This window comes from Ochotona princeps, chromosome 4 (genome assembly GCF_030435755.1).
Source record: "Ochotona princeps isolate mOchPri1 chromosome 4, mOchPri1.hap1, whole genome shotgun sequence".
In the NCBI taxonomy this organism is placed as follows: Eukaryota; Metazoa; Chordata; class Mammalia; order Lagomorpha; family Ochotonidae; genus Ochotona; species Ochotona princeps.
Genome location: NC_080835.1, coordinates 80092283 through 80108692, shown reverse-complemented (window position 1 = coordinate 80108692; position 16410 = coordinate 80092283). Strand labels below are relative to the sequence as shown.

General features: G+C 39.9%; 1 protein-coding gene across 1 annotated transcript in view; it reads left to right on the top strand.

Moving 5' to 3' along the window:
* DDX10 (DEAD-box helicase 10) overlaps positions 1-16410 on the top strand; it is a 199562-nt gene that overhangs the window by 131748 nt on the left and 51404 nt on the right. Inside the window, exon 16 of the mRNA XM_004585037.4 lies at positions 6284-6340. Coding sequence (XP_004585094.2) covers positions 6284-6340 — 57 coding nt within the window. The remainder of the gene's footprint in view (positions 1-6283; positions 6341-16410) is intronic.

Sequence of the window (16410 nt, the reverse complement as noted above, 5' to 3'; positions counted from 1 at the left end):
ACAGCCAGCAGGCAGAGCCTCGGGCCCAATAGGCCTAGTGACTTTGGCCTGAGTCCCCAGCATTGGGTCCGGCCTGGCTGGGGCACTCCCCCCCCCCCCCCCCGCCCAAAGCAGCCACACTGCAGGGAGCTACTTTTGCCCCAATGCCGCAGACAAAACTCAAATAAATAAATAAATCTTTAGGAAAAACACTAGATATAAATCTGTGAAGCTAAGTTATTATTATATGGAGAAACATGCAATGTGTAATGTGCTGGAGGTGAAGGAAGGGAGAGCATTGGCTTCACGGAACCTGCTCGTCCCATGCCCGTCCTTCACTGTGTATGTGACATCAGCTAAGTTACTTAATAAACTCCATCTTTCATTTCTTAATGTATGAATTGGGAATAATAATACCTCACAAGTTCTGTTAGATAAGTTTAAGAAGCTAAAACACAAATTGATCATATGAACTATTAACACATTCTACATGTGTAATAGAGCTATTAGTACTGGTAAGAAAATAACAGTAGTCTTAATGTGCTAATAAATGTAATTTTGTTCTAAGTAATGTTTTACATACTTCCAGTTTTAAAATTACAGAGTACATACTGAAATTCATATTTTTTAGAGTAACAAAATATTGTTGTATTTAATTTTAGTATCTAAAATAAAATAGCTTCTTTGTAGTTAATGGAATAAATTATCTTACTGTGTTTAGAAAAAAATTTGCAAATATATCTATAAAGCAAAACTAGTTTTTGCTCAAACAGAGTAAACTTTTGGTGAATTGTGTCAATTTTTCTTGAATACTATTTTGCTGTTTCCATGCCTTTGTAGTCTCTTCATGCCAGCTTTATGAAAAAATTGGAAGCATTTTTTACAGTTTATTATTATTATTATTATTATCATTATCATTTTGTGATACAATTCCATAGGCTCCTGTAATTTCCCTTATCCCCTCCCGAATTCCCTCCCCCCACCTAGTTCCTCTATATCATTACTAAAATATAGTTCTTCATATACAGTTATATGTCCCTCATTGCGGGCATGGACAATGGCAGAGAGCCCAGCATCCTATTGTTAAGATATAGTGAACAGTTTCATTGTAAGTCCATCTTTGGAAGTCGAAATGCATACTACATTGTATCCTCACATCTGGATATGACAGTCTCCATTTCACAGCTACTGTACATCCTCTTAAATAAAGAACCATAAAACGAAATCAACATCTGGGAGAAAAAAAGAAATTAACAACACCATGAAGTTAAATAACATGCTACTAAATGACTAACATGTAGCTGAAGAAATGTAAATCAAGAACCTTCTTGCAGAAAATGATGCTACTGTATGATCTATGAATCACTGAATGATTTAATCAGAAGAAAGTATTTTGAAGAGATGAAACTCACAGAAAATAACAAAACCCAATTTGATATAGTTTCCACTGATTTTTGGTGAAGCGTGTCTCTTCTAGACAATAAATAGATGGGTTTTGTTTTTTAATCCAGTCTACTAATCTGTGACATTTGACTTAGCTTAAGCCATTTACATTCAGGGTTAATATGTATGGATGGTACTTTGGTCCTGTCATTTTAGCAATGGGTTGTTCATTGGTTTAGTCTTCTGTTGTCATTTTCCTGGGATGTTCTTCCCGTTTGCCTTTGGCTTTGTTTGGAAGAGGCAAATTCTTTAAACTTTTCTTGACTGTGGAAGAATTTTATTTCATTTTCAAAGACAAAAGAAAGCTTTGCTGGATATGTTATCCTAGGCCGACAAGTTTTTGCTTTTAGAATCTGCAATATGTTGCTCCATTCTCTTCTTGCCTGTAGAGTTTCCTGTGAGAGATCTCCTGTGAGTTTAATTGGCATTCCTTTATATGTCAATTGATTTTTTTCACGTGCACATTTAAGGAGCTTTTCCTTATGTTCAATTGAAGAGAACTTGATGATCATGTGTCTTGGTGAAGATTGCTTTTGATCAAGCCTGTTGGGAGTTCTGTGCCTCTCCTGGATCTTGTTTCCCAATTCTTTCTCCAAATTAGGGAAATTTTCCTTTATTATTTCATTAAATACATTTGTAAACTCAGCTTTTCTTTCTGCACCTTCTGGGACTCCCATAACTCTTATATTTGGCCTCTTAATAGTGTCTTTCAATTCTTGAATACTTTTTTTGGCCTGATCCAGCTCTGCTTCCAGCTTTTTGTTTGCTTCCCCCCTATGACGGGAAATATCTTCCAATTCTGAGGTTCTTTCTTCTGCTTGCTTCATTCTATTTTGGAGACTCTCCATTGTACTCTTCATTTGCTCTACTGTGTTCTTAATTTCTGATATATCAACCTTGATTTGCTTTATTGCTTCCTTAAATTCTTTGAACTCTTGTATGTGCTTCTCATTGTTGACCAGAAGCTTTAAAATTAGTTTTAAGAATTCTGTGTCCCCCATTTTCTCGATGTCTTCCTCAGTTAACTCTGAGGTTGGCATAGGGTTTTGCTCCTTTTCAGGGGAGTTTTCAGTAATATTCATTGTGCTTTTGTCTGTTGTTCTTGGTCATTGTACTTCTGGTTAGCAGAGTCTTCTCCTTGGGGCAGATTTCTAAGCTGTGTCACCCACAGGTCTACAATGCGATTTTACTTATTCAGTTGGTACACAACTTTTTTGCTTGCAGCTACTTGTGCCACAACCTCCAGCGAGTTCCAGGTCTGCGTTCTTATGTTAGCTTTCCGCCATGGTCTCCACAGCCCCAGCTCCTGGCTCACCACTCTCCATCTCCTGTGATACCGTGCTGAGGCTGCACCATTGTCTCTGCAACCTTTGTCCCACTTCCGGTTGGAGCAGGTCCCAGGATTAGAGAGACACCAGGCGTCCTATATAGTTAGGTTGTTGGTGGCACTGATCTTGCCGGAACCTGTTGGACGTTAGGTCTGGGTGCCACACGGACCTATTTTGACTGGTACGATGCCACAGTCAGTATGATTTTCCTGCGGGAGCAGTGCAATCCACTGAACTCAGTGAGTTCTTGTGAGCTCATCACATGCGCAGTTCACTGTTGTCCCCTGCAGTCCTAAAGCTATTGCCACAGTGTAAGAAATGGCGCCTGACATACCACTACTAGAGTTCTTGATCTGCTGGCCGTCAGGTCTGAGGGCTACCCAGACCTGTCTTGGGTGGAACCTGTAGGATGCCACGTTGTTGCAGTTCCCTGAATCAGAAATGAGTTCACTCCCAGCTCAGTGTATGATCAGTCCTTTCCCTTGCCTTCGCGTCCTTTTGCAAAATAGTGCTCAGTTCAGCTCTAGGGGTCTGACTGGGCTGTGAAATCCATCCTGTTTTTGCACTGTCCGTCTGTAATCTGCTGCTGTGTCTCTGCTCCTAGTAAATCAAACGGACCAGCAGGTTGGACAGTTCTTTGTCTGCGCTCACCTCCCGAGCTCCCAGTCAAAGTCCCTTCCTACCTTTTTGCTGGTGGAGTTCTGACTGCTGGTGGAGTTCAGATCGCTGTTAGCTGAATGTTGCTGGAGTATCAGTCACTGCAACACCACACCGTTGTGTCTGCTGCTTTCCTGTGTCTGTCAGTCTCCAGGTACCCCTCTGCTGTTGTTCTGTCCTCTCGTATTTCCTTAAATATGTCCTCTCTGCCTCCTCCTGATTAACTGTTTTTCCATCCGTTTAAACGTGTCCTTACCCTATTCCTCCATTTTGACTCTCTGTTGGAAGCATTTTTTTAAAAACTTCATTTTTATTTTTTATTTATTTGAGAGAGTGTTAGGGATGAAGCGAGACAGAGATAGTTTCTGCCTAGCTGTTTACTCTCCAGATGTCTACATTGACCAGATCTGGGTTAAGGCAAGCCAGGTAGAGGAAAATCCATCCTTATTCCACGCATGGACCACAGAGACCTAAATACTTGGACTGATTTCTGGTTTTTGTTTGTTTGTTTGTTTAAGGAACATTAGCACTGGAGTAGATCAGAAATGGAGCAGTCAACTCCACTTGGTTGTGTAGGATTCTGGCATCACAGGTGACAGCTTAATCTGCTGAATCATAATGTAACCCTACAAATTGTTGAAAATTTAGCAACTGTTAGCTTATGTTTTCCTTGACAAACTGAGGAACTTTGAACTTATTTTGTTTAGTAGAAGAATATCTCTTGTAGTCTTATTAGAGTACCAGTGCAGACATAGAGTTTGAAAGTGGCCACTCTCATTAAAGTTACATCTATTAATGTTTAATCCACTCAACCTAATACTGTAATTTTTATTAGAATGTATTTGGGCCCGGCAGCGTGGCCTAGTGGCTAAAGTCCTCTCCTTGAACGCCCCGGGATCCCATATGGGCACCGGTTCTAATCCCGGCAGCTCCACTTCCCATCCAGCTCCCTGCTTGTGGCCTGGAAAAGCAGTCGAGGATGGCCCAATGCTTTGGGACCCTGCACCCGCGTGGGAGACTTGGAAGAAGTTCCTGGCTCCTGGCTTTGGATTGGCACAGCACCGGCTGTTGTGCTCATTTGGGAGTGAATCATCGGACGGAAGATCTTCCTCTCTGTCTCTCCTCCTCTCTGTATATCTGAGTTTGTAATAAAAATAAATAAATTAATTTAAAAAAAAGAATGTATTTGGAAAAGTACTATGTTGGACATATTAAGCCCCAGCTGTGAGATTTGTTAACACTCTTTGATCGTGAGCAGGCCAAAAGTTTGTAGAGTTTCTGTTTCTCCATCTTTTCTTTTTTTTCCCCCCACTGAGTGAACTGGAAAGTCCAAGTAATCTTTAAAATATTCCTCTTGTATAACTTTGTATTGCTTTTTAAAAAGATTTATTTATTTTTATTGGAAAATCAGATTTACAGAGAGAAGAATGGATATAGAGATACATCTTCCACCTGCTGGTTCACTCCCCAATTGGCTGCAGCAGCCAGAGCTGTGCTGATCCAAAGCCAGGAGCCAGGAACCTTCTCTGGGTCTCCCTTGCAGGAACAGGTTCCCAAGGCTTTGGGCCATATTGTAATGCTGGATGGGAAGTGGAGCTTTTGGGGCACAAACTGGTGCCCATTTGCAGATGCAAAGCGAGGATTGAGCCACTGGACCATAGCACTGGACCCTGCCCTATTGTGTGCTTTACTTGGAAGTCAGTGTAGTACTCATTTGCTTTTAAGATAGAGAAGAAAAAACAAAATAATTCCGGAAACAGAATGATTTACCGGTATGATTTATTTTTGTTTATTTAAGAGGCAGAGTGACACAAGGAGAGGGCAGGGGGTGAGGAGAGATAGACTAATTTACTTCCCAAATGGCCACAATGGCCAGGGCTGGGACAGGCCTTTAGGCAAGATTCCTGAGCTTTATCCGGGTATGCTGCTGCTGTTTCAGGTGTCTTATTAGGGAGCTGGAGTGAAGATGGAGCAGCCTAGATGGCAGCCAGCTCTTCATCACGGGATGCCAGCATTGCTGTTGTTGACAACCTGCTGCGTCACAGTGCTGCCTCCCATCCCCTCCCAAGAAGAGATTTTTAATGTTAACTTAATTTTTGTTTCTTTCACTTAACTGGTTTATTTGAAGGAGGTACAGAGAGTGAGATGTCCTGCACACACTGGTCTCCCCACCCCCTTAATCCTTTCAATGGCCAGCACAGCAAGCTTCATCTGGGACTCCCACATGGGAACCCAAACACATTCCTCTGCTTCCCAGGCCGTTCAGGGAGAGCTGGATCCTGAGGACGTGAACTGGAGCCCAAAGAAGGTGCTGGTATCTCAGCTAGTGGCTGTACTCTGTGTCACAATGATGGCTCCAAGTATAAACTAATTTGAACAATAGCATGTTTTTTCTGTGAGAAAAATTTGCTGCTTTACTGGAAACTCCCATTGTGGAATATTTTATATTCTTAATAAATTCTGCATTCAGTTAGGATAAGATAAATGTTTATTATTTTTTTTCCCTAAAAAATGACGTTACATATATATCAGTCATAAGAGATTCCTGCTGCCCACTTAGGATGTATTTTTTATTTGTGTGTAAATTTTATTAAATACGTATCTTTATTATTTCTATTTTAGGTTGGAAAGGTTAGTTAGAAAGTATAAATAACTTAAAAGTACGTTTCTAATGAGTGCTAGAACTGGCATTTGATTCCAGTCCTGACACACACTTAATATTATGAAATATGGTGCAAATCTCATTGCGTGGACTCAGTAAATATTTGTAGGAGAATTGAATGTTACACATTGGTTACTTTTAAAAATAGAAGTGGTCAGTGTGTAGTCTTTTTCCGGTTTGCTGGAAGTTTATGTGGTGCTTTTTTCTCCCATAGGAGAGAAGACTGAAAGAAAGAGAAGCCAGAAGAGAAGCCAGCAAGAGACAAGCAAAGGTAAGAGTTTTTGTGCAATTGTGTGTGAATGTGTGTGTGTGTTTGTGTATACAAATGCACCAATGAATGAATTTTTCTTTTTTAAAAAGTCAAAGTTTGATTGACAGGGAGGGTTCTTATTTGAAGAATAGTGTCTGTAATATTCCAGGTAATTTGAAATCTACTTTCCATTGTGTATTTCATGTGTGTTTATATTTTCTAGCTGGATTTAAGCTCATGTGGTCTGTTACTTATTTTCTCATACTTGTTTGCATCCTCTCTGATGCAAATGACAAAGGCTTGAGATAGGTTGTTCATGGGACTTTGAAATACTGCACTACTTTTATCCATTCATTTTTTTACCTCACCTAGAAGACAGTTGAGTCTGTGATCCAGGCCTCATAGGTTTTGCACTTCTGTCATACTTCGACTAGGACAGTGGCTTGCTTGCGTTACTCCAACTTTAGTTAGCTCCAGAAATGTTGGTTGCTTCAGTTGAGCTCTCAGGGGAAAGCTTTCTCTATTTCCCATATTCATTGTCTTCTGAACGCAATAATTTTCAACAAACATGTAAAGTTACTCTTAAATATATGTGTACAATTAATATACACCATCCATGTGCAATTATGATTATTATCTGTATCTGTGTGGCATTGAGTTCAGTTTCTGCATTTTGAGAGCATTTATTGAAAATTGTCCCGACCTGCAGGACACAACGCTCAGACCCTGAGGGTGGACTGGGAATGCCGGGGCTGGTAGCCCCGGGCTGCTAGCCCAAGAAACACACGGACACTCGTACTTGGTGGAAAAGAGTGCCTCTCTCTTTATTTTTACTCCTCATATATATATACCTTCTTCTCTAGGGGAGGGGGAAAAGGGAGGGGTTTCCTGGGAGTTATTGTCTTCACTGAAGCAGGGAAGGAACTAATCAGCTATATTGAAACAGGGGAGGAACTAATTATTTGAACAGGAACAAGGGTGGAGGTTCTATTCTGCTTGCTCAACAGAGGATGTTTTGGCCTAATATCCTGCTTGCTGTAGCCCTGCCTGCAGGCTTTTGCAATGCAACAGGCTGTCAGGTAGGCCAAGTCTTAAGGCCCATAAGTCTCTGGCTCCTAACAGAAAATGATTTCCAAGAACCAGGACCAGGTAATGTGTTCCATTACTTAATGCTGTATCTCACTGTGCGGTGGCTGACTGGCCACCTGATAGTTAGCAAAGGTATGACTCAACTGATTAATCCCATGATGTTTTGTGTCAGTTTTTTCTATCCTTGCTTGGCCACAGCAAGTCAGAGATGATAGCTGATCCTATAGTTCTGAAATGGGAAGCAGTAACTCTACAGCATGAAATGAAAAGACCATTTATACTAAGTATCACTGTGTCTTTAAAGGTACCTGCAAACAAAGTTTGTACGTTGTGGTTACTTTCGGGATGTTTTAAGAATCATTTGACTATGTTGATTTTCAGTTTGCCTGTTGATTTTGGAACTTAACTACTTCCTTGACAGTTGGAACTTCACTCTGTAATGCAGTTTCTTGCTCATAAATATTTGCTGGTTGACCTAAATGAAGTGGATCAAGGCAGTGTCATGCTGTAAATATATTTGATGCCGTTGTACTTGGGCTGCCTGAAGAATCACAGCCTTATCCTTATGTGATTAAATCATGAAAGCTATCGCTGGAATTTATGTTTTCCATTGCCTTGCCCTGGCTGCTGATGGCTTTGCCCTGTGCTAAGAGTGATCTTGAGCATGTCCTAGATAAGCTTTCACCCTAAGGACAGAAATATAGTTTTCAGAAAACAAATCAGACTCATTACTTTTAAAGCTGCAACGTAATCCCATATTTTAATGACTTTCAAAAGGTATTCTAATATTTCTTAGGAAATATTGTGTCTTTTCAAAAAAATTGGAAAGGAAAACGTTTCTCACCAGGTAAAATCTGGGAAAATACAACACATCTGAATAGATACAAAATAATGTCTTGCATGTATCTCTCTTTATGTTGTATGTAAAAAGTATATTACTAAATGGTCTCATAAACTCAGTTAGGTGGTCATTTAGGTCCATTTAAATAAATATATCAAAAGAGCAAATTAAACTCTTACGCCTTTTGTGCCTACTCAATGTGTATTTGGTTTATCTCAAGTTACAGATGCTTAGGCATTTCTGTGGAAGAATAAACTAATTTTCTTTGAGCGGTGGTGGCCAGTTGGTAATTATGTGGCTGTGTATTGTTTCTACAGGTGTATATTCTGCTTGGTAGAGAATGATGCTTGGAATCTGGCATTTTTTTCTTTAGTGTGCTTACATTCACCAAGGGTCTGTAAGATGAGATAGTTTTTAAAAACTGCTAATAGAGCTATTGCTAACTGTTGGGTGATTACACCATGGTAATTTCTCACATTGGATACAAAAATATCAATAAAATAGATTATTAAAGCTACATGTATATCCTTTACTCCATTGCTGTTGTAAAGATTTTGCTTCACTACCACAAACTCCTTTCACTTAATATGCTCTGAGACTTGATTTTAATAATTCTCAACCTGAAGTACAAGAGCCTGTGCAGATCCTCCAAATAATTACCAAGAATGTTCTTTTTTAAACGATTTTTTTTTATTTGAATGGAAGATAGGGGAAGGTAAATATCTTGAGCTTTTTTTCTTCTGCTGATTGCTTTGAATTGCTGCAATGACGACGGCTGGGCAGTGCCAAAGCCAAGAGTCTGGAACTCCTGTCTGATCTCTCACATGGTTGTCAGACTCCCAAGAATTTGGGCCATCCTCCTCTGCTTTCCCAGTCACATTAGCAGGGGGATAGATCATAAGCAGAGCAGCTGGATACTGAACCAGCACTCCCATGTTGGATCCTGGCATCTTCATCAGTGGCTTAAACTGTTGTGCTGCGGCACTGGCCCCACTGGAAATTCTCAACAATACTGTATATGCGAAATCAGTGAATAGATGGCAACAAACGTATAATGATGTTTTTGTTTATAAAGACTGATACTATGAGTAAAATATTAGCTGGTTTCTATTGCTGTATTCACACAGTCTTTTCATTTTGTAGGTTTTTTTTTTTTTTAAAGATTTTATTTTTATTGGGAAGGCAGATATACAGAAAGGGGGAGAGACAGAGAGGAAGATCTTCTGTCCAATGGTTCACTCCCCAGGTGACTGCAGTGGCCAGAGTGGAACCAACCTGGAGCCAGGAGCTTCTTCTGGGTCTCCTATTTTTATTTTTAGAAATTTCAATATTTATTTATCTATTTTAAAGATTTATTTATTTTTATTGCAAAGTCAGATATACAGAGACAGACTGGAAAATCTTCTGTCCGATGATTTACTCCCCAAATGGCTGCACAGCCAAAGCTGAGCCAGTTCAAAACCAGAGTTAGGGAACCTCTTCCGGGTCTCCCATGTGGGTGCAGGGTCCCAAGGCTTTGGGCCATCCTCAACTGCTTTCCCAGGCCACAGACAGAGAGTTGGAAGGGAAGTGGGGCCGCCAGGATTAGAACTGGCACCCATATGGGATCTTAGTGTGTGCAAGGTGAGGACTTTAGCCACTAGGCTATCGTGCTGGGCCCAGTTGTATAGTTTCTTAAAAGGCACATCAAAGTGTAGAATTATTGTCTTACAAATGATTTAATGTGAAGAGTCTTCTTATGCCACACACACACAAAAAGACCATATGGTGTGTAAATAGAAGATGCTATCCTCCTACTATTTAGAATCTAAGGCTGTTCTCGGGGGTTTTCTGTCTGGCAGGCCCCCAGACCACAGAGGGGTAAGACAACAGCGCTCTTCTGCAGCAGAAACACTGGAGTCAAACCCGTGGTGAAGAATGTATGTTTATTTTAGAGAAGTTATAAGCTTATATAAATTAGGGAAAGGGTTCAGGCAGAGGGGCAGTCCTGACAGTACTTCCACCCAACAGCAACATTGTGACTGGCCAACAGATATGTCTGTCTCTCTGGACCCTCCAATGAAGTTAAAGATCAGGAAGCACAGGAAGCTGTGTCTCAAGGGAAACTCCTTACCTGCTGAAAAGCAGGATGAATGTAAGGTTTGACTTGCTAAAGTTGTTTATAAAGGAAGTCCTGACAGGGTTCATTAAATGGACAGAGAAGAGAGACTGGGCTGCATCCTATCATTCTTGCTGCATGCCCAGTGAACAGGCCGTGTTGGGGTCTCCGCCAGCCAAGGGCACAGTGTACCATGCCATGTGCTTATGGCTCCCATATGGGCTAGGCAGGCGGAGATCCAGGGAGGAGTGCCCACAGGCTGCTCCTTTCAGTTCAGTGTTTCCAGTTTGTTTTTAGTCAGCAGCTGATGAAACACTCCCCATCATTTTTAATGTCCTTTGTAAGCTTCTTTACAAAATCCTGTGTGGTAGCAGGTGTGTTAATTATTCTGTACAATTTGTTACCCATGAACTTTGATGAAGAAGTCAGAATTTCACTTGATACTTTGCCATGGAAGATTTTGATATAAATTTAATTGAATGATTGTTCAAAATAGAGATTGTTCTGAAAATTAATTACTACAGACAAGATTGTGAAAGTGAACAAGAAACCTTTGACCAGTCAACATAGAGGTTACCCTACCTGTGTTCTGAGTGCATTCGTTTTACTTTTGGGAAAGGCCCACATCCATCCACATTGATGTTAATTCTCATTGCATCCCTAACTAACATGATTTTGAGTTACAAGGCCATAAAGCAGAATTAGTAAATTAGCACAAGTAACTGACAGCAGGGGAAATGTATTAATGAAGAAAAAAACTTCATGATTTAAAAAAGCACATTGGTATTAGGCCACAGAGCAACCTCCTAAGCCTCGGTAGACCTCTGGGATGCCATCTCATTGTACATGGGTTGTAGTGTTTACCTGCAGACATCAAGGAAATTAATTATATTCTGTATGTAGGCAGCCCTCTATATACAACTTGATTTCAAATCTTTCAGATGAAGAGTAGATTGGGAAACAAGATAATAGGAAATGCTGAATTTCTAGATGCTATAGATTTATGTGTATAATGGGGCCATGTTTCAGATTCCTTTTGCTTAAGTGCTTCTCCGTATTGTGTTTCTTTGCCTTGTCATGTAGTTCTGCTGTCAGAAAATAGGGTCAGAGAAAATTTGTCAGTACCTCATGTGATTTAATTCTTAAAAACAAGATTCATGTAGCAGTGTTATGCGAAACTGTTGTTCAGGTGAGGAAAGGGTACTTTCAAAGTTTTAGGTATAAAGGCTCCAGGAACATTATACAGTATTTTCCCGATTTTTTTAAAGGCCTCTACTGTGGAGTTAGAAACACATTGTAAAGCCTTCCTCAGTAACATACAGCATTAATGCATAATATTCAAGTTGAAAAAATAATTTGCAAGATAGTACATAGCCATGCTATGTGTCACATACTGAGAATTTCTGATTCTATTTCCTCCTTAAGAAAAAGATTGTCTGAATATATTCATGATTTCATGGTTTCCTGAGTTAATGATGTGTTAATGAGTTTAAAATGTGCAATTTGATAAGCATTGATCTGTTGTAAGCTGACGGTAGATTATTTTGTGATGAGTGTGTTGTAGTTACCTTGTAGGAAGGAATTGTCTCCAATCTGGACCAAAAAGAAAAAAAAAATATTCGTGAAGATTCTGTGTCAGAGAGCTAAACATAGTTATGTCTTGTGTCTTGTAATGTAAAGATAAAGCCCTAAGAGTATTCCTTCCTTATAACTCACAGGTAACTTTTAAATACATCATTTCAGCTATTCCCTGTTAGAACAACCTATTAGAAGATTACAGGAGGTATGTGTTATTTTTACACTGCTGAAAAGCTGAAGTTTAAAGAGGTAAAGCCTCTTTCCAAATCAGTAGCCATAGTTAAGAATTAAAGTTATTTTTCTGACATCTGGAGCAGTGAATTAGAAGCAAAAACTAAGCTAAGTGACTTTTCTGGGGAAGAGACCGTGATAGCGATAAACAGAAGGAAGAGGTCAGATGTATATAATTACTTGAAGAAGATATTTTTCTGTCAAGAACCATGCATGTGTATCCCTATGATCTGGATAGGTCTTCTGGATAGCTTTCTGGTCCTATTATAAAGTTTTAAGCCTATTTATTCAGCAAGGGTGCAGTATAAAAATGCCGTTATGCTCTGTCATAGCCTGTGATAGTTTTTATCATTCATCTTCTCTTTGAAAAGGGCTGAATTGAGAAAGCCATTTTCATTGTTTAATGTTCAGGTCTGGAAATACTGATATTTAAACTTCAGAAACTTATCATTTGGCATAAGACATGTCAGCAGGTCTTTTGTCAAGTGTGATTTATTATGAATGTACCCGAGTCCTGTTTGTTGGGATAGTTTTTTAACATCTTGCCCAAAATTTTCACAGCATTGAACAGACTGCAAACCATCGAAATAAGCCTAAAACAGAAATGACTGCTTTAACAAATTTGTATGCAAGTAAACCTCAAAATCTTAATTTTGTGTTTTTCTGATCCTGTATATTTTTGAAAAGATTTTTTTGTTTGTTTCTTATATCAAAAGTTTAATGTTTTTGATGTTCTGGTTTTTAAATAATACTTTCAGAAGTATGTCAACTTAAAAAAAGATTTTGTTATTTTTATTTGAAAGGCAAATTTTACATAGAGAGAAGAAAAGTTAGAGAAGGTCTTCTGTCTGTTAGTTCACTCTCCAAATGACCAACATGGCCAAAGCTGACCCGGTACGAAGTGGGGAACCAGGAACTTTTTCCTGGTCTCCCACGTGGGTACAGGGTTCCAAGGGCTTGGGCCATCTTTTGCTGTTTTCCCAGGGCACAAATAGGAAGCTAGATCTGAAGAGGAGAGGTCATGACACAAATTTGGGACCATGTCAGATGTCAGTGCTACAGGGTACAAGATTAGGCTGATGTATCTTGGCACCAGCCCCAAGTGAGTCAATTAAAAAAAAAAAAGGAAAAAGGGATTTTACTGGACTTTCAGAATTTGAGAATTTTATGTTTTTACATAGAATTTTGGTAAAATATTTGTATTAAATAGGAAAATCATTAAATTCGAGAATGTCTGCCATTATATATGTCTCCTCCACTACCTGGAAGCTAAAATTTTCTTCAGTGCCAAATGCCTTGTAATTATGTCTTTAAAATCTCTCTCAATCTATTATGCTTAATACTGATTCTTTCTAGAACTCCATGTTTGTGTAGTCAGCTGTCTATTTGACATCTTGTCTTAGATTTTTAATAATAACCTTAACAGATTTCTTTCAATTTTGTACTCTACCATAATTCATCAGAGTAGATCCTGTTAATTTAAAAACTGATCTGGAGGGCCTGCTAAGTGACAGTATCCCGTATGGGCACTGGTTAATATCCTGGCTGCTCCACTTGCAATCCAGTTCACTGCTTATGGCCTGAAAAAGCAGTGGAGTATGACCCAAAGGCTTGGAGCCCTGCACCTGTGTGGGAGACCCGGAAGAGGCTCCTGGTTTTGAATTGGCTCAGCTCTGGGCTCTTGAAGCCACTAGTGGAATAAACCAGTGGATGGAAGATCTTTCTCTCTGTCATTCCTGTCCTCTCTAAGTTTGCCACTCCAATGAAAATACATAAAACTTTTTTTTTATTAATTACGTTGCATTATGTGACACAGCTTTATAGGCACTGGGATTCCCCCCACCCCTCCCCAAACCCTCCCCCCATGGTGGTTTCCTCCATCTTGTTGCATTACCATAGTTCAAATTCAGTTGAGATTCTTTCAATGAAGTATTTACCAAGCATAAAGTCCAGCATCTTATTGTCCTGGTAAGTTCAATGGTTTCTTGGTGAGACCATCGCTGGTCTGAAGGTAGAGCCGGCAGAGTATCATCCCAATCAATTAAACAATTTACAACATTATGGTATTAATTAACATGGTATAGATTAACCAATATGTTAAGAGGAAAGTGTAGGTTCTCAACCACATCCTGTGACGTCTTCATAGAATTTCAGTTTTGGTTTATATTCAGCCGGGTTCTATACACCTTAAAATGGCTATAGATTACTATTCAGCTGTTCTGTGTCTATTTTCATTGTAGTATTTAGCTGTTTATAGTGTTGAAGCATGATTTTGCTGAACTTAGTTGTTTTTTGGGTGGTCTGAACTGGCTTATAACTCTAACAAGACATGTGTCAACAGTTTAGGTGCAGAACATTTTTAAGAGGGGTGTGCAGAGAAATCCTCAATACCCCTGTGAGGAGTAACTAATCTTTGTGTCCCACCTAGTGAGGTATGAGTAAATCCACTCTGGCCATTTCCTGTCTGATTCTAAGCTTTCCTTGCTGTTGTCTATCTATTCTAGGTTTTTTTTGTTTGTTTGTATGTTTGTTTGTTTGTTTTGAGGGGTTGAAAATACATAAATCTTTACAAAAAAAGTTCATCTGGAAAATTTAGTGAAGTCCAAATAGTCTTTGAGTGTAGCCAGCAATTATTATGCCCGTGTTGATTTCTTAGTTGTAAGAAATATACTCCACAAGTGTCAACAATAAGAGAAACCTTCTTAAGAGATAAATCTGGGGCCCGGCGGCGTGGTCTAGTGGCTAAAGTCCTCAACTTGAACGCACCGGGATCCCATATGGGCGCTGGTTCTAATCCCGGCAGCTCCACTTCCCATCCAGCTCTCTGCTTGTGGCCTGGGAAAGCAGTTGAGGACGGCCCAAAGCTTTGGGACCCTGTACCCGCGTGGGAGATCTGGAAGAGGTTCCAGGTTGCTGGCTTCGGATTGGCACGCATTGGCCCGTTGTGGCTCACTTGGGGAGTGAAACATCGGACGGAAGATCTTCCTGTCTGTCTCTCCCCCTCTGTGTATATCTGGCTGTAATAAAATGAATAAATGTTTAAAAAAAAAAATGCCCCGGGATCCCATATGGGGCCGGTTCTAATCCCGGCAGCTCCACTTCCCATCCAGCTCCCTGCTTGTGGCCTGGGAAAGCAGTCAAGGACAGCCCAAGGATTTGGGACCCTGCACCCGCATGGGAGACCCGGAAGAGGTTCCTGGTTCCCAGCTTCGGATTGGCACAGCACCGAGTGTTGCAGCTCACTTGGGGAAATAATCATCAGACGGAAGATCTTCCTCTCTGTTTCTCCTCCTCTCTGTATATCTGACTTTGTAATAAAATAATAAATAAATCTTTAAAAAAAATTCAACTTTTCCTTTTTATAAAAAAATATTCATTTGTTTTTTCCTTGAAAGGCAGATTACAGAGAGAGAATCTGCATCTGCTGGTTCACAGTCTTCCTCCTCCAAACAAAATATGGCTGCAAGGCTGGAGCTGAGCCAGTCCAAACCAGTGACCAGGAGCTTCTTCCTGCTCTCCCAGGTGGATGCCAGGGCTTAAGGACCTGGGTTCTTCTCTGATGCATCCCCAGTTGGTTAAAGTACCCTTTTCCCCTGATCCTTACCAGTAGTTTTTGTTAATTGATTTCAGTATGTAAGCCATTCTCATTGGAGTTAGATTGAACCTCATTCTATTTTTATTTGTATTGCCTGAATCACTAGGGAACCAGAGCATTTTTTTCATGTTTGTTATTATTGCAATTTGTTGTTTTGAAAAATATCTGCTCATTTCCTTCACCCATTTCCAGCAGGATTTTATGTTTTGCCTTGGAGTTTTTTTTTGCAGATCCTGAATTTTCTTTACCCAGCCACCAGTTGATGGACCTGTGGTTTGTTTCCATCTTAGTAGCCATTGTGAATCAAGCTGCTGTAAACCTGGGAGGACAGATAACTCTTGCATATGCTAATTTCATTTTCTTTGCCTGAGTTCTCCAGGAGTGGGAATGGCTGGGTCAAATGGCAGATCTAGTTTCATATATTTGAGAGATCTCCATATTGTGTTCAGTAATGGTTGTACTACTTTATATTCCTGTGGCTAGTGGAATAGAACATTTTCCCCACATCCTTGCCAGCATTTATTGTTTTCCAGTTTCTGTATAACAGCCATTTTAACTGAGGTAAGGTGAAATTTCATTGGTTATTTTCATTTCTCTGATGGCTAGTGATTCTGAGCATTCTTTCATATAGCTGTCATTTGAATTTCAGCCTTTGAAAA